Below are 18,704 nucleotides of genomic sequence, written 5' to 3' on the forward strand. Positions count from 1 at the left end.
TTCGGTCAAGACCCTGGCAGTGTTTCAAAGAAAATGACCAAACCAGAGGATGCCTGTTTAGAGCATTATATGGACCGTCTGATCCGCACAAAAAGTTACAGGAGCCTACTTAGGAAGCAGACTATTTATAAGAAATCCAAAAGGATTAAGTTAGGTTAATCATCGAGCCCCAGAGATTCCACCCTATCCTGAGTGGTGCACCTTTCCCTTCTGGGATGGCCTAAGCCCCCTCCGAGTGGCGGAGGGGTTGCCCCACTCCTCCCTGTGCCCTCTCTGGGCCAATCCCACTCTCTGGGTTGTCCCACGGGAGCAAAACCCTCTCCTATTGGTGGAGAGGGGGTGGGTCGCATACTCAGAGGCGTCACACCACCCACTTCCAGTCAGGTGGCCATCTTGACCCAGAAGTCATAACCTGGGGCAGGACTGGATATCAGGTGACCGGATGGGGCGGGACTTCTAGTGACAGGGGCGGGTTTAAGGGTCAGGGGACAGGGCTTAAAGGTCAGTGGGGCAGGGCTTACATTTGATTGATGGTAGGCCCCTTGTACTACCTAGGTTCCTATCTGCATTCTGGATTCGCAGCCATGAACCCTCTCCTGGAGGTAGGCACCTAAACCAGGTCAGGCGTTTTTAATGAACAGTGTAGGAGGAAGAGCTGGTGCTGCCATTGATTCTCTTATAACCTTGACCCTGTGGTTAGGGCACTCACCCAGGATGTGGGGACCTGCAGTCAATTTCCCCTCTGACTGATGCAGTGAAGGGATATGAACGTGGGTCTCCCAGCTCCACGAAGGCCCAACCCCATGGCTCTGGTATATTCTGGGATAGGTCTCTCCTGTTACACAGTCTATAAACAATTACATATTCATTGGGTCAGAGCGAATAAAGATGATGATGCTATGGCCCAAGGGTTAGTGAACTTTGTTGGGAGATGGGAGACAACAGGTTCCACTTCCTCTGCTCCAGTGAGGTGGCAGTTAGGTGCCTAAGATCTCCACGTGACTCGTGCCCTAACAGCACTGAAGAGAGCAGCTGAAAGCAAGAGGAAGATTCTATCCAAGTCTGACTACCCAATATCAGCCCATCAATGCATGGACTATCCATCAATGCATGTTAATTCTGCCAGAAACGATGGACATGATAGATTATTCAAAATAGCAGCTGTCAGATAACAATGCTTTGTGATTATCGCCCTGCTTTTCATTTTATATATATATTTATATATATATATATCTGAAGAAAAAATTCCTAGAGGTATGATTGCATTAGCACGCTTTCTTTTTCAAATAAATTAATAATAAAGGAGAACTGAACAAAGTGTAAATTTCACCGCTTAAAATGAGGGCAATGTTATGGAGGAACCAAATAAAAGCCAAAGGTGCATGTCAGTAATTTTATATTAATTATACAGAATATTGGATTTATATAGGCACCTAGTCAGCACCACATCCCTTACATAATGTTCCTGAACACGTAAGTCCAGCTCCAGGATAAAACAACACATATACACACTTCACTTCAGAAGCACCTGAACTAGCAAAGGGCTCTGCTGCTAACAAAGAGCTATGCATGGCAACTTACCCTGCTCCGCTGCCAGCCTCTCCTGCACTGTGAGTCAGCTACAGCTATGGCACTTGATTTATCACCTCCCCCCAACCTCCTATCTACCCCTCCTTCCAGCACCACAATTTGCACATTGAGCCAAACTGTAAATGATGTACATGATGGAAACCACTTCAAGCCAGGTGCAATGACACCAGCCCTGTTCCAGCACCTGTGCCCAGCTCAGCCCAGAGCAAGGGAGCGAGGCTCACTTGCACCCAGGGAGGTTTTGGCCCATTGTCTCGTCTTTCTCCCCCTTCCCATTACTGGCCCCGTCTGATCGCTCTGCGCTCTGCTCCAGCCCGACTCTGGGCCGCCGCCGGGGCATTGCAGGCGAAGCGGCTTCGCTCTGCCGAGGGCATGTGCGGAGGCTTCCCACGAACCGGCTGGAGGCAAGGCCCCTTCCGCTGTTTCCCAGGCTCTGGAGCCGGTTCTGTGCGGCAGACACCCCCCGCCAGCCCCGCAGCCAATCGCAGGGTCGCTGCTGCAGGAGCGGCGGCGGCGGCTCCCGTTTCCCCTGCCGGGGGTCTGCCGGCTGCCCGGACCCTCCCACGGCCGCTAAGCTCATAAAGCCCCCGCCCGCCCTAGGGCCGCCCTTTGTCTAGTGCCCCGAGCGGAGCAGGAGACGGGTCGGGTCGGGTCGGGTGGGCTGTCCCCAGCCAGCCCTTGCAGCCGCGGGTGGAGACTGATCGCTCGCCACGAGGGCTTCGCTGCCCCCTCCCCCAATCGCTCAGCAGTGGAAACTTGCCCGTCCCACTCCCGGGCCGCCGCACCCCCTTCTCTGCCGAACCCGGCGCCTCCCATGGTGCTGGGGGGAGTGACGGGCTGCAGCAGGGCAAACGGCCGGACCCCGCGGGAGGCGCCGCTGGCTGGGGCGAAGAAGCCTGGGCTGGGAGCCGCTGCTGGATGCGCGACCCGCCGCTGGAGGGGTGAAGATGGCGCTGAACGGCCGCCGGCAGCCCCCCAGCCTCCTCTTCCTGCTGGCTCTGGCTCTCCCGCTCGCGCCGCCGTGCCGGGCAGCGGAGACAGCGCGGCCCCCCTTGCCCGCAGGTGAGCAGTGGGCTGCGCGCGGGGCACCTCCTCGTGCGCTTCGGGGGCGGTCGGGGCTCCATTCATTCCTTCACGGACGGACCCACTGCAAAAAACACGGGGAAACCGCCCGCCCCAGGTCTCCTTTGCGAGGAGCCTGCGTCTGGCCGTGGGCTTGTTTCAGCGAGACGCGAAATCGCCTTCCCTGGCCCGGGGAGAAGTGAGCTGTCCCCTCCCCCACCCCCAGGATGGCAGCTTTTGGTTTATTTTGTAGCCCTGGTTTAAAACTCACTCCGGGGTTTGCTTCTCCCGGCTTGGCGCCAAGCCCTGCTCTCGGGCAGCTGCCGCTCTCTCCAGGACGGAGGAGCAGCGCCAGCTCTGGCTTGGGGCTTGCGAGTCTCAGGCAGGGGACTCGGTTGTTCGCGTGTTCTGTTCCGCGCACTGCCCTGGGCAACTTCCACCTGAAAGCTGAACCTCCTCCTGGCTCTCGGGTGACTTGTGTGCTGAAACAGGGGCCGTTTTTTAAATGGAAATGTATTTACACCTCTGAAACAGAGAGAGGGGTTTGGGTTTTTTTTTTTTTTTTTGGGGGGGGGGGGAGTAACTCATTTTCATGGTGCATGACCATGATTACCTATTGATCATGAAATTCCTGCTGGGGAGGAACTATACAAAGATCTTCAAGTTGTTGACTAGGAAGCCGGTAAACGGGTCCTAATGTATTTAGCAAATCGTAAGGCAAACCACACAAAGACAGACTTACACTGGCTGAGAAGCTAAAATTCAAAGCCAGGATCTTTCCCCTATGGGGGGGAAGAGATTTGCCCCTGTCTCTTCCCTGTTAAGTAATCAGTCTTCCTTCTCTCCCCCATGAATAGCCTGAGAGCCAGGACAAGGTGTTGAGGGGCACATATTTTCTAGCCCCTCCTGGAAGAGCAGATGGCGCCAGTCACAGACGACCCAAATTTAGTCATTTACTTCCAGTGAAGCTTCGCTACTTAGCTTCTATGTAAGAGTCTTCTCCTAGCGGAAACCTAATGAATTGGAGACCTGCGCTCCCAGCCTTTCACTCCAAAGCTTGTTCGCCTTCTGCTGCTTGATTCTTGTAATGTTCCAAGAAGCTGGAGTGCAGCTAGAAATTCAATCCTTAGTGCAGAGGTTCTCAAACTTCTTTTTTGCTGGGACCCCCCTTTGAAAATATTTCAGGCTGTGAAGAACCCCCCCCCCAAAGTGATGACTCCGCCTATACCATGACTCCTTACCACATGCACAGGGGATGACAGCTCATGATCCCCCCCCCCCATAATAACCGTGCAACCCCCTGAGGGGTCACGACCCTCCAGTTTGAGAACCCCTGCCTTAGTGAGTAAAACAACAAAAGAACTTATGCCCAAAACCAGCTGAAAGAGAGGTCAGACAGGTTTGTCTGTACTCAGGAGCCATTTGTCACAATTCTGCTGTGATGTTGAACCTAATGCCCATTTCTAACTGCATCTTGTACGGGAAAGGTATCCTATCTTGCTAGATCGATTTCACATGGTGATAAAAGTAACTTAGAATCTTGTCAAGTTCAAAGCAATAATAAGGTTATTTTAATGTCTGGTTAAATTCGCTCTTAGCCTGCAGAGGAAAACTTTCGTTTGAGGAGTGAATCTTGTAAATCTCACCCCATTTGAGTAGAGCGCGTCCGGTAAAGCTGTTGTCAGGAGCTCGAGTAATAACTCATGTAACAAAATCCTATGTTGAGGTATACCAGACTGTAGACGTGTGAAACTGCTCATCTCTAGCTTCCTTATATGGACAGTGCTGGCCTTGTTAGCTTGCCAGTCTGGCATTAGCCCCTGTAGTGATTTCCTTCAAAGTTTCTCTGTTCAGAGTTCATTGCAGTCTGTTAGAGGGGTGTGTGTGCTGCTGTTTTTATTACTCAGCACAGTGAATCAATTTACAGCAAACTCCTTGCATTCCATTCCATTCCAACTACACTTCATATAAAACACCTTTTCAAACTGTGGTGTATATCTTATTTGTATTAAGTGAGGGAAACAAGTGAGTTAAGGTGGGTGTTAGAAGTAGGGTCTCAAGATTTAAGGGATAGATCATAGCATAGTCTAACAGCTAACAGAATGTTTAACTTGTTTGGAGGGAGGAGGGTTACATTAATTTAATTCTGGTGATACCTCTGTGAAGTAGGATTGATCTATTAGTTTTGAACAATACTAATAGAAAACATTTATTTGCATTATGGAGACTGTCACTTTTAAAAAGTGGGTTCTGGCAAACATGAATATTAAGAAAATCTGTACTGAATAACAGACTCTGCTGACTTGGAAGCTGCTCCCTGAGTTTCTTGATCCTGGACATACAGCAAGGTTTGTTAGCTGCAGGCTCCAGTTCTAGCTATTGGTGATTTTTCCTGAGTTATTTTGTGCACAATTCATTGCCTTCTATTAAGTGTGTTTTGCTGTTCAGTGAGAAATAGAACTTGACACATCTCCATTTTGTGTTATATCAGTATTGAGCTTAGTTTCTAGGTTGCTGGTATTTTGTGGAACAATATTTAATTTTCAGTGGATAGCAGACAACTTGCATGTTGAATTTTCTAAACCTCAATATTACTTACAATGGAAATAATTTGTAACTGGAGTGAGGAAAAATGGCTGCCAAATTATATCTTGCTCTATTATTTTCAAATCAGACTACATACATAGTCTTGCTCAAAGCCAATGGTTCATTAATATGGAATTACAAATGCTGATGAACAGTAACAAAAATAGTTACTGATTTAAAAAAAAAAAAAAGTCCCACAGTTAATTGACCAGAATTGCCCAGTTTATTGCAACTAATTTTACAAGAAAAGCATTAGGGGTTAATTATAGTTAAACAAAACAAAAACAATTCCTCCTCATCCCTCCCTCCCCACTCCTGAAAACACAGCTTAAATGTGAAACAGTACAAAAAGACCATTAATTGTCCAAATTGGGAACATAATACTTGGCGAAGTTCAAATCAGTATCTAGCTTAGTCCACTCTGTGGAGATGAAGAAATCACAGTTTTAGATGTCAAGACATTTCTTGTTGTGTCATACTTAGTAAATATCTCTCTCTTGTCATCTAATGTAGTGACCACCCAAGAGAGTTCAGCAGGATTCAGCAGGAGTTTTGTGGATTTCAGTGGCATCTAAAGAGATTTAGGTGCCTAAACACCAGATTTAGTAACCTAAGTATCTTTGTCTTTTTGGGTCCTGATCCACAGATGACTTACCCAAGATCATGCTGGAAATCTGGCAGATCAGGGAATTGTATTTGGGTTTTCTGAGTCTCAGGTCACTGAAGTCAGGTGTAAAATGATTATTTGCAGAAGTGTTTGCAAGATCTGGTCCTAAATTAGATTAAAACATGCAGAATAACTCACTGCTGTGGGTATGCAGTAGGAAATGTGTGTGTGTGAAGATAACAGTAAATTAGCAAACATTGCTGCTCTTGGAGTGCAGATCAGAAAAGTTGCTTTTGTGTCACATTTCTACTTAAATTTTTTAATTCTAAATATTATTGGATTAACTTTGAAAGACTTCACTAGCAAAATGCTTTTGACACATTTTGTAATCCATTCATAACATTCAATATGAATGACATAATGGGGGTGGAGTATGTTAACATACCTTGCCAATGCTTTGATATATGCTAGTCAGTGGTGGAAATGTTAAATTATCTTAAATTTATATACTAAGACAAAATCTTGCCACCCTTCTTCACATTGCGTAACACTTAGTGTGGAATTAGTTCTGTTGTTCTCAGTATGCTACTTGCAGTGTAGTGTAAGGGTGGTAAAAATCTACTCCAAACACACTTATACCAAAGCACACTTCGGTGGAACTACTCACTGAGCAGGTTGCTACTTTGTGAGTAAAGATGGCAGAATCAGTCCATTTATCATCAAGGTCCTATGCTATGCACAGATACATTGGTTGGTTTGCTACTCATTGTAAGTCAATGGGGTTTTGTGCAAGCATTTTGCAGGATTAGCGGCTAAACTGGTTGCATGTCTCATATGAAGTATTTATTTGCACTAATTAAAATATTTGGAAACTCCTGATTAGATCATGTCTTCAGTATTTTGGTTTCTTTTCTGTGCTAAATTTAATTGCTTATTTAAAAACAAAAAAGTTACTTGACTATTGGCATTGAGGGACCATTCAATTTGTCCAGTGAATTGTATTATTAATGTACATTAATCAATGTAATCTCTAATGTAATGTCATCTATCTCTTATTGCTAGTCACTATTTTTAAGTCTACTATGCCGAGTGCTTGAATTTGCATGAAGGATCGGTATGGGCATTATAAGGGCATCTGTATCTTTTTATTTAAAATGTTTTTTTATTTTAAAATGCAAAATTAAAGTCCTCCTCATAATTATGTTTCAGCGAGGGTCATGAAGGTGAAGAGAGGAGAAATTTAAACAGTGGTTTTACTTTTCTGCAGCATAAAAGTATCTTGTTTGGTCACACTTCTGTAGTGGGAATGTATTGCACCTGTTTGTGTAGGAGATTTTAGATGATAGCTAGATAATGGTTTAATTGGAAGTGGTATATTTTATCATTAAGGGACAGATTGTGATAACCTTCCTCAGATTGAGGAGCACCCTATTCAAGGAGAAGAGGAGTAGGCTTTGATTGACTGTTCCTGAAGTAAGATGCTACTTAGGGTGACTAGGACTATCATAATCTGGCCCATATTGATCAGACAGAAGCAAAACGTCTAAAATGCATAATTCATCACAAAACATCTCACTTTCCACCAATAAATAACCACCCACAGTATATAGTAGTTACTTTATAGCAGTGTTTCTCAACCAGTGGTATGTGTACCCCTGGGGGTACGCAAAGGTCTTCCAGAGGGTACATCAGCTCATCTAGATACTTGCCTAGTTTTACAACAGGTGACATAAAAAGCACTTGCTAAGTCAGTACAAACTAAAATTTCATACAGACAATGACTTGTTTATACAGATCTATACACTGAAAAGTAAGTAATGTTTATATTCCAATTGATTTATTTTATAATTATATGGTAAAAATGAGAAAGTAAGCAATTTTTCAGTAGTAGCATGCTGTGACACTTTTGTATTTTTATGTCTGATTTTGTAAGCCAGCAGTTTTTAAGTGAGGTGAAACTTGGGGTACGCAAGACAAATCAGGCTTCTGAAAGGGGTACAATAATCTGGAAAGGTTGAGAACCACTGCTTTGTAGTACACTGTGTTTTAGACACAGAACAGTATCTTATATTTGGCTCGTCTCAAAACAACTGACTGCTTTACAGCCGTTATTGTAATATGTGTATATACATTCCTGTATATTGTCATTATGTTTGGTCTTAACTCAATATTGGCTGTAGTAGTACTACTACTATAGTATAGTAGCTAACTCAATAGTGGCTGTAGTAACTTTTATACTATGCCTTCGAGTTAGTATGAGCCTCTGCTAGTCATTGAAATATCTAGATCACTGACAATGTTCAAAATCCTTTCAGTGAAAATATTTGGCCATGTCATCTCTTTTCTATGCAAACCAAAATTAAAGGTGCACTATGTATGGCTGTGTAATTTATTGTAAGTTATGATTATCTTTGTGGTGAAGTACAAAGTAACTTCAGGCTGATTTCCAGAGTAGTTTAAAGCAACAAAATACAATTCTGCTTTGATTAGGAACCTTAAACTGGAATTTATATGGGAACCATGAACAAAATCAGTTTATTTCTTTGTGTTCCAATAGCTGCTTGTTACTCTTTTTGAGTAACACAAATTAATTTTTTTTTGCTGGGGAAGCAACTTGGAGGACTTCTAGTGTGGATTTTTCTTGGAAGTATGAGATGGGATTTGAAAGATCATGATTTAATGAGCTGCAGAATCTTACAGGGAGATGAAAGTTACAGAACATAAAGTGTAATATTTTTTATTTGACAGCAGTGCTGATTTCATTCTTTTGACATTACTCTTTTATTTAAAATCTGGCATAGGTTCCTATATTTGTAATTAATGTGAGCATTTAAGCAGAAAAAGTACTGTTAGCTTCTGAACCTGAGATGTAAGATAGAACAGGAGGAAAGTGCAGGACAAACCTAGTTGCTCATTATGGGCTAAGTCCAGCAGCCATTGAAGTCAAGGGGAATATTTCTACTGACTTTGACTGGTATAGGATAAGATTCCATAGACCCATCCTGCTTCCATTAATTTCAGTGAAAGCCAACATATGCCCACCTATAGGAAAAATATAATTCCACTAATACCTGCTAGAACTGCTTTTGCCATCTAATGAAATGCAAAAATTGACTAGGCTTTGTTCCCATAGTGTGTGTTAATTTACTACTCTGCTTATTACAACAAGGTGTTATTCAGTTACTGAGCTGGATTTTGAACTTACACCTGTTTTAAATCAATGTAATTCTATTTACTTTTAATAGAGTTAATCCTCATTTATAATATTGTAAGTGAGATCAGAATCAGACATGGACTTACTAATTGAAGTATCTCAATCACTAGCTTAAGAGCAGGTAGGATGCAAAGTCTTGGCTCAGAGACGGGCTGGGTATCCTGCTGCTTTTCTGTGCTGACTTCCATTATAAGAGTGCTGAAGCTTGTTAGCTCCAGGAGTGGGATGGGGGCAATTTCTCATTGATGCTATATAGGAGGACTTGAAGTGTCCATTTGCTAATGGCCAGTTAGAAGCTTTCCCTGGCAGTTGTGGGGTTGTAAGCTATCTGTTTGTGCAGAATAAAGGAGCTCTTCATAAAGAAACACTTTCGTCCTTTATGGTTGTGAAGATGAACTTCTTGTAGCCCGTGTACCTGTTTAAATAGTTAAAGCCAGACTCTCTGAAGTGCTCAGAGCCAGAATTTCAGCACCCACAACTGGAGCCATATGTTTAAAACTGTTAAAAGACCACCAGCTGCCATTTTTGAAAAATCTGGCCAGATTTTTCAAAAGAGCTCAGAATTTTTACTGCTTATTTGGAGCTGAATTGGGAGGAGTGGAACAGTTCTGAAAATCTGGCCTATGTTGTGGGTGTTGAGCTCTTTTCAAAATAGGAGCCATAATGACTGTGCAGGGAAGCAGCATTGCTTGTTCTCAGCTCTGCTACAGCTCCAGTTCATCTTTTCTCAAGTCAAGACTGACCTCAGGATGGGTCATTACTTCAAATCTCAGTCCTCAACTTCATTGATAGGTTAGCTGTAGAGAGTTAGAAGAAAGTCTTTATAAGAGAGAATTCTCACTATTCTGTTTGACTGCTCTTGTTTAAACAGCTGGCCTCATAAAGAAAGCCTGAGGACACCAAGTTTTTTTATTGATACACTAAACAGTCAGAAAGGCATGAGCTGAATAAACTTGCTCACTTGTGCAGCTCATGTCAATTTCAGATTATGCACTGAAAAGCAGTCCTGTTGACAATTTACAAGAAAGTCAGCACAGGTGTTTAGGGAGCAGCTGCTTCATGCATTGTAATGACATGATATACCCAATAAACTTTGTTTTTTGTTTTGTTTCTTAACTCGGTAATTGAGACCTGTCCCATGCTTGCCTGAAACAAAACACTTCGTTCAGTAGGTAGGGTTTGATCCAAAATCCCATTAAATCAATGGAAAGACTCTCATCATCTAACGCTAGTAGTTGGCTTTCATTTAAATATCAAAGTGCTGAGAGTGGAAGCCAGCCCTGACATCAAGCCAACATTCCATCTGTCACTTAATGACACTAGATTAATTGGTGAACATGTGATTTTTAATGAGGCTTTGTTGACTGTACGCTTAGGGCTACTGGCAAAACATAGCGTATGCTTTTTAGGAGATGGGACAGCATCAACCCAAAAATCTAAAATTATTTGTAAAAAACATTTACTAGTATTACCCACAGTGCCAAATTTTTCTACTTGTATCATAAGTTTCACTTTTTTCCTTTTGTATAGTCAGCGTTCTTCAGCTGTTTGAAGAAACGGGAAAGAAAAGGAAAGGAACCTGAACTCTTAAACTATAAAAACTGGCCGGAATATTCAGGGGTGGATGTAATACCAGACAGTTCTTTTATTCTGTGTCTGTACATTGCTTAGTTCCATGAAGCACTACCCTTGGGGGCAGGGCCCCCACATAGAGGGGAAAAGGATACACTTTACCAGGGCCCAGAGATCCTGGGGGGGCCCGGCCCAGGTTGCAACTCCCATTACCATGAGGAAAAAAGTTTTCATGGCTCATGAGATTGTATGTATGGGATGAGGGATTGTGGTATGTGTGTGGGAGGGGGCCCGTGTTGCAAGTTTGTACTGGGCCCGAAAAAATTAAGTTTGGGCCCTGCGTGGGAGGATGCCTGCACTGCAATCATGATTGCAGCTTGTGTAGACATACTCAACTAGCGTTAATCTAGCTAACTTGGGGTCCTGGAGCAGTGAAGCTGTGGCATCATGTGCTAGTTACCTGAGTAATTACCAAGGGTTCTGATGGGTTTGTAGAGTCTGCACTGAAGCTCATGATACTGCAGCTTCACTGCTCTGAAACCTGAGCTAGCTAGATTAAAGCTACCGTGGGTATGTCTGTGTAAACTGCAGTTATACCCTGTGACATACTCTTGAATGGTCTTTTGCACTGCTGATCAGCTGATAGATTTCACCCATTTTGTGAGTGTGTGTCAGTACACTCTGTATGAAATTAGCACTTTGCTATCTGGCAAATTCAAAGCACCTTTTAGTTAATGTAAGCATTTTATTTGCATTATCTCATCTCTGTTTTATTTAAAAAGAAGCAGTGGGATGCAGAGACCAAAATACCAGGCTACATTCCAGCAGCACTTATGGCCCAGTTACTAAGGTATTTGCAGCAGCACTAGCTATCAGCCGGTATCTTAATCTGAGACGTGACCCATACTTCAGGACCCTGCATACAACAGGGAAATTTTCTAAAGAGTTCCTATCCTACGAACACTGATTTAAATCTATGGGAATTAGTAATTTTGGGAGTTTAGCTGGAACTTGAACCAGCCCCCAGCCAAACCCAGGATCAGGAGGCTACTGTGGAAATGGAATCACATAATGGCGTCTGCAGCACCACATACTTACCCCCATGCGGAATAAGGAAGTGGCCTCAGGAGGGTTGACTCAGCAACATGAACTAAACTTATATGTCACCTTATAAGGGAATGGCATAGGTTTAAGCCATATTACTCTATAGTGAAGTGGCAAAAGTGTAAGCCACGTCACCTTACTGGTGCATGGGCAGCAAGTGCCCGGCGATGTGTAGGCTCTGGTTGGCTGGAAGCCAAGTGATAACCTTAAAAGGTTATGTGGCAAATGATAGCCAATGGTCACCAAGGCATAGCAAACTATTGCATGTGGAAAACTATAAAACCTAGATGCCAAGCAACAGTAGCCAGAGAGGAAGAAGAATTACCTAACATCTAACGTTTTGAGCATGTTAGTTCAGTGGGCTAACACATTCTCACTAGCCTGCTTCGCTACGGACTGATCACCCAGAGTGACTCTCTCCCGTCTGCAGAATCTAAGGCAAGCAGTTGTTTAAGTATAGGCCAGCATGAGATATTATTACTTTAGCTTTGTAAGTATAAACTAACTGTTATTTGTCATTTGTATTGTAAACCCTCTTGGGAAACTCCATAACTGGGCACCCTAGTGTCACAAAAGTGACAGCCGTGCGTTGATCCTGTGAGATCATTAACGCAGAAGTCTTGGGTGGCGTACTTTGTCCTTTCGTGCATGGAGTTTCCCTCACCTTTTGCTGTCATTTGTTTAAAATAAAAACTTATTGGTTAAGAAAAACAAGCCTCGTCACTGTCTCCTTGACCTCCCGTATCCTATAAACCGCACCTTATTCGGTACCTGTTGGTTCCGACTCGACAGCTACAAAATTGTCAACTAGCTGCCTTTGTCCTTGACCAAGGACAACTCAGCCAAACCAGAGTATGAGCTTAGACCTGTCATAACATTTGAGTCCCTAGATGGTGGAAATATCAACAAAAGACCAGACTTTGATTTTTATTTTGCTTTCTTAATTGTATGTTTTGGTATGTGATTCATGGAGGCAAAGAGCATGTGGAAAATCACAAAAAAATAAATATATAAATACTGCATATTTGATTTTTTTTTAGTTTCCTGTTGGATGGATATGCACAGTACTACCTGCAGCTCAACATACACAGCTTATATATTGTTGTATAATTAACTGCAGTCTTAGGAGAACAGTAGCTTATTTACTTTTTTACGTACATGTAAGTGATGTTGGCGGGGGGTGGCTACTTTTTTTTTTTTTAAGTGGTAAAAGTAAGTGACTGGTCTTGGTTAGCCAAAAATAAAAATAAAAATCTGATACTCTTTAGGGTGCTGCATAAATATTTTAGCCACTTCTAACTATTTTGCAGTGAGGCACACTCTTATCATACAAAGCACAAAAAGTGATTATTGTGAAGTTTGTGGTGCAGATAAAAACAGATATTTATAACCAGATTTTCAAAAGTGCTTAACACACTCAGTAGCTCCCCCCTTAACAATTACTGCCAGATTTTCAATAGAGTTTAGCACATAGGGAACTGTGCTCTTTTGAAAAATCTGTCCTTCAGTGTTAAATCTGAAGTGGTGGCTCCAACTCAGCCAGCTGTCTGGCAAACAGGTATGGGTGCATGAAATGCTAGTCAATATGTGCTTCAGCGCTTAGCAAACTGTGCCTCTAGAATTAAGAACATAATTTCAACTTTATCTTTACATCTTAATGCTTTTATTATTTTTAACAATTCTGTTTAAAATGTTTATGATCTCTTTCCTCCTGTCCTGTATATTTTTAAAGACAAAAGTGAGGAACTATCCCCTCCAATGTTAATGAAATCACCTAGAGCCCAATCCTGCAAGATATTGTGTGCTAAAGTTAAGGGGACTTGAAGATAGTCTGCATTTCTCAGAAGAACTCAGCAACTTGCAGAATCAGCAGAGGGGGCCAGCAAGGTCTTGAAAATGTAGAAGAGGAGGCTTATTACATTATAATAAGGTTTTTAAGGTAGTGTGATCTAACTGAGCTGCACCAACCACTGCCTCACACGTTAATTAATCTGAAGTATTCAATATATGGTTCTTACTTTAGACCAAACAATATGTTTGCTATTTCAGCATGTTCTGGTGTCTGTTAAGAATCCTGGAAAAAGTATGTCAAATGCTCCCATTCTTCTGCTTGAAATATGACCTATGCTGAATACTTTATTTAACCAGAAATTCTTTTGTTGGCTCACTGCTTTTTTGACTATATAAATGTCTCATAATCAAGGCTGGTTCCCTCACTCTCAGTACTGAAATGAGTGTTAAATATTGCATGTGCACTCAAAATCTCAGTATCTGTTGCTGGCTTACATAGATCTGTATATATAAACAGTCACATGTATAACCATTTTTTATTTTTAAGGCAGATAGTAACCGCTCCCCTGCCTCATCCATTTTATGCTATTCATCTACTAGACTTCTCTCCTCCACCCCCGGAGAATCTGGTCTTTACAAATGTTAAATCATATACAACTTCATGACCATTGTAAATCTAATTTTATTCACTCATCTTCATGTTTGTTGGCAGAATTATAATTGGAGCATTCCAGCTCTTGCATTTAAGTTTCCTATTGTGAAGAGGTCTGGAATGGGGTATTGCTTTCCAGGGTTTTTAACTTTCCATCCAGGTAACAGTTTGTGGGTCAGTACTGGGGAGGAAAGAGCAGGTGAGCCATTGTCATCACTATAGACGACCTTATAGTCATGTAGGGCTCTGACAGTAGTGGAACAAAATGGTGGAAAAAAATAGAATTTTTTTAGGCTTCACCAGAGTAAACTAATTCAGATTTAGACCCTTTCTCATGAAGGACTTCCCTTTTCTAGAAACTTACAATGTGTAATATTGATGCTGGTCTGGGCGTGGTTGCCTTTTCTCAGATTCTTTTGTACTGTAATAAAATTAAATTGTCTACTAGGTGGTCCCTTAAAAGTACATGTGTAAGTTTTGAGTTAACTGAGAGCTATACTTATCCAAATGGTCAAGGAGTACTTCGTGTGTGATTTCAAAGGAGAAATAAATTGGTCTTAAAATAAGTTACTATCCAATATGTTTTCAATCAGCGCTGTATTACCTTGCCATATACAGAAAATGTTGTAGAGCTTCTTCATTTTCCAGGATATGCTCCAGAAAAGTACTTCATTTATTATACAGTTTACAAAATGTAAACTGTCGTATAGACCCACAGTATCACAAAGAAGCTATTAAGAGTTTTCCTCGTCAACCTTTACTAGTCTCATCATAAAGTTCTGGGTAATTTTGAGTTTTGAATCTACTCAATAGTTCCAAAACCCAAGAATCACTTCTCCTCTTTGCCAAATTGGTTTGGATTAAATAGTACATTCAGTAGTTGCTGTTACCCTTTATGTTTACCGTGGTGTCTGTGAGACAGCACAGTTATGAGAGCAATAAAAATAAAACGGTCTACTGTGTCAGGCTTGAAGGACTGTGACAGGAGGATGTGCTGGCTGTGCAGATATATTGGTTATAAACAGAGTTCTGGATTTACTAGCTACTTCTCCGTTCCAAAAAACCTAAGATTACCCCAGTTCAGGGGCGAGGGAGTAGGGAGGAAAGGTAGGGAAAATTTTACCAGCAGCTTTTTCTAAATTCAAAGTACTAAAAATTCTGAGAGGGCAGGCTCCTAAATTCTCAAGGTAATTTTATTTATTTATTTTACTTTTAAACTGTCACTTGATGTGGATGCTTGACATCTAAAAGTGGCTGGGGTTCCTTTTTTGCTAGTTATTGGCTGCCTTTCTGTTCCAACTCCTGTGGATGCAGGAGTTGGAAGGGAACAAAAGCAGAACACAGAGTCAGAACTCTTAATAATTTCAGCTGTTTCCTGATTCCATATCCATGGAAATGAGCATCCAATTTGGGAGTGAACAAGGGTTTAGAGAAATGCTTCTCCCTCCTCTCCCCTCACCCCCTCTCTCATCTGTTTCCATTTTCTACGGAAATTGGATCAGAAAGGCAAATGGTAGCCAGGAACTCTTAGCTACTTTACGCAGTTGGTTGTGAGCTTAGAGTACTCAATACCAGGTTTAAAAACATAGTAATTTAGAACACTTGAAGGGGGAGGGAACCCAAACTGAAAACCTATTTATAAGTCTGTAATCTTCCAGTGAGGGAGAGGAAGAGTGAGCAAGTAATACTTTATATGCAAGGTCAGCTAAATCTTGCTCTCCCATTTCAAGGATCTGTGTCTTCACTTACATCTGATGCGTTCTAGTCTGGAAAGTGATGTATGCCTTATTACTCAGGGAACACTATAATGGGTTAGGCCATCTATATGGATGGCTGGTCTCTCTGTCCAACTTGCATGGTTTTCCTCTTATATTTGGTGCCAGGCAGTCAAGCCCACTAGGCCTCAAGACCTGTCTCCTCTGACACACTTGAATACAATGAAACCTCAAAGATCCAAACACTTGGGGAATGGAGGTTGTTCGTAACTCTGAACAAAATGTTGTGGTGGTTCTTTCAAAAGTTTAAAACTGGACATTGACTTAATAGAGCTTTGAAACTTTACTAGGAAGAAGAAAAACGCTGCTTTTAACCCTCTTAATGGAAATGTAACAAGCACAGAAACAGTTTCCTTATCTTGCCAAATCTTTTATTTTAAACTTTCCCTTTATTTTTAGAACTGTGCTACTGGGGGAGATCTCTGCAAAGGTGGCACCTGGCACTAAGGAACCTGGCACCATTTCCTGGTTTGCCAGCAGCTCTCTGCCCTAGTCCCGTTTCTTGCCTTTAGGCTGAGCTGGGCGGGCCAGCCTCGCACTCTTGATGCTACAAGCCCCAGCCCCCTCTCCCCAGGGCTTGCTCTGCTCTGTGCACTGCCTGCTGTGCTCCAGAGGCAGCACATGGCAGGGAGTGGCCTCCAGCCAGCTGTCAGTGCCCCTCCCTCTCCTGCCCCTCACACTCCCAGAGGTACTGACAGGACCCAAGAGCATAGCCACGGGCAAAGCTTGGGCTGCATCAGCGCATGTGCAATGTGGGCTGTGACCCTTTAAAACTCCTCCAGAGTGCAGCGTGCCAGTGGCAGCTCAGACTCCGGCTCCTCACGCTCCAGACCAGGCTCTAGCTGCAACAGCAACAGTTCCCATCCTAGCACCCTCAGCTTCCTTGCAGCATCAGCAGCTTGGGCTACCACAGCTTCTTTCCTGGGCTGGGACTGAGCTTGCAAACTTGTTCCCTTCCTGGCGGCAAGGGGTGAGAGGAAAATAGCGTCCCCATCCTGGCAGGATGGGATGAGGTGAAACAGTGCCCACGGCTTACAGGAGAGCAGTGCAGACCCCAAGCTTTCTGCTCAGGGTGCCTTGGGCTTGCAGCAGGGGCTCTCAACAGTGCCCGTAAATCTCAGTGTCTTCACCTCCTACCTGGAAGTGGCTGCCCCATGGTGAGTAGGGGTGGGGATAGGAAGCCCAGATGTGCCGACCTTTTAAGATGCGATACAGGCACAGTACAGTATTTGCTTTCTTTTTTTTTTTCCTCCGCTGCTGCCTGATTGCTTACTTCCGGTTCCACGTGGCATTGGGTTGACTGATCAGATCTAGCTCTGGTGTTTGTATTTTTGAGGTTCCACTGTGCTGCAGGGTGGAAACATGCAAGTATTGCTGTGACAGTGGGGGTATGTCTACATCGCATGTAGACACCTATGGCTGGGCCATGCCAGCTGACTTGGGCTTGCATGGCTCAGGCTGCAGCCCAATCTCTGGGAGCCTCCCACCTCGCAGGGTTCTAGAGCCTAGGCTCCAGCCTGAACCTGAACATCAACACTGCAGTTAAATAGCCCCTTAGCCTGAGCCCTGCAAGCCCAAGTCAGCTGGCATGGCCCAGCCATAGGTGTCTAATTGCAGTATACACACATCCTGGGAGAGCAGGTGTTTGTCTTTATGTCTGTGTCCTCGCTCTGTGGAGTCCTAGGCTCTCTTCTTCCCCCGCTCCCTGTCTCTTCCTTACTAGCCACTCTTGGCAGGTATTTGTGCATCTTTCACTCCCCCTACACCTAAAACAGAGGCAGAGGATGCAGAGTTGAAGAGATTACCAGTTATGGGGCTGTAATTCCATTGACAGGTTCTAGTAACAAAATAATCCACAAATATAAAACCATTCTGGTTTTGCATAGTTGCCAGAACCCTGGGGGTGGAACTATATTCCTGCAATTGTAAATTTTCTTTAAGACTCAATGCAGTGTGTGGCTCAGAGATCCACTATTCATTTTCTCTTTGGGCAGAGTACAAGCACCGCTGTGCCAATGGGTGTCCAAGGTCTGGATCTAAGAACTGAATCTCAGTCGTCACATGGCAGCGAACAGTATTCTGAGTCTTGGCTGCTCCTAAAACAATTCTGCAAGTGTCCTCAAGCACTGGTACAAATTAACTAGTAAGCTGTGTGTCTTCATTCAAATAAAAACCATTATGGGCCAGAGCATGGCAAAAATCTGATTAGTCACACATTGTTTGGCAGGGGGCTTGGGCAGAGGACACTGTTACTTAAACATGGCGTAACTGTTCCTGGCTTAGACCTTGTTGGCTAAACTTCAGCCCAAAGCAAACATTCTGAATTATAGTTCTGATTCCTGAAAATAAATATTTATGATGGGAACGCTGACAAAACCTTGAGAATAGCAACCAAAAATCAATTATGTAAGGGAAATTAGATGATGTAGTAAACATTCATTAGGATTCTTTATACATTACAAAGACCTCATATGCAGCTTTGTCTTTCTAGACATGACTAGCAAAGTGTTTCCTTATTGGTAAAGTTATAATTTGCATTTTAAAATGAGTGCATTTGCCTCTGGAGATACTGTATCAGCCAAATGCTGAGTGTGTCTCAGCTGTTGTCTCTGGAAAGCAGGTCTGTTTTATTTATTTAATTGTCAGAATGCCCTCTATAGTAACACTCTGCTAAGTTTAGCACACTCTGCTGGCTTGAAGTTCTGGTCTTCATGCATCTTTTTATACCTAGTTATTGCATTGGGCTATAGG

General features: G+C 43.1%; 1 protein-coding gene across 2 annotated transcripts in view; it reads left to right on the plus strand.

The window, feature by feature from the left end:
• The first annotated feature begins 2,246 nt into the window (after positions 1-2,246).
• Positions 2,247-18,704, plus strand: part of PLOD2 (procollagen-lysine,2-oxoglutarate 5-dioxygenase 2) — a 77,414-nt gene continuing 60,956 nt past the window's right edge. For both annotated transcript variants that reach the window (XM_067555677.1, XM_067555761.1), the window contains exon 1: positions 2,247-2,652. In XM_067555677.1, the coding sequence (XP_067411778.1) occupies positions 2,538-2,652 (115 nt within the window). In that variant the 5' untranslated portion in view covers positions 2,247-2,537. The remainder of the gene's footprint in view (positions 2,653-18,704) is intronic.

Source organism: Emydura macquarii, unplaced genomic scaffold, assembly GCF_026122565.2.
Source record: "Emydura macquarii macquarii isolate MOO-44397 ecotype Brisbane River unplaced genomic scaffold, CSIRO-AGI_Emac_v2 contig_18, whole genome shotgun sequence".
In the NCBI taxonomy this organism is placed as follows: Eukaryota; Metazoa; Chordata; order Testudines; family Chelidae; genus Emydura; species Emydura macquarii.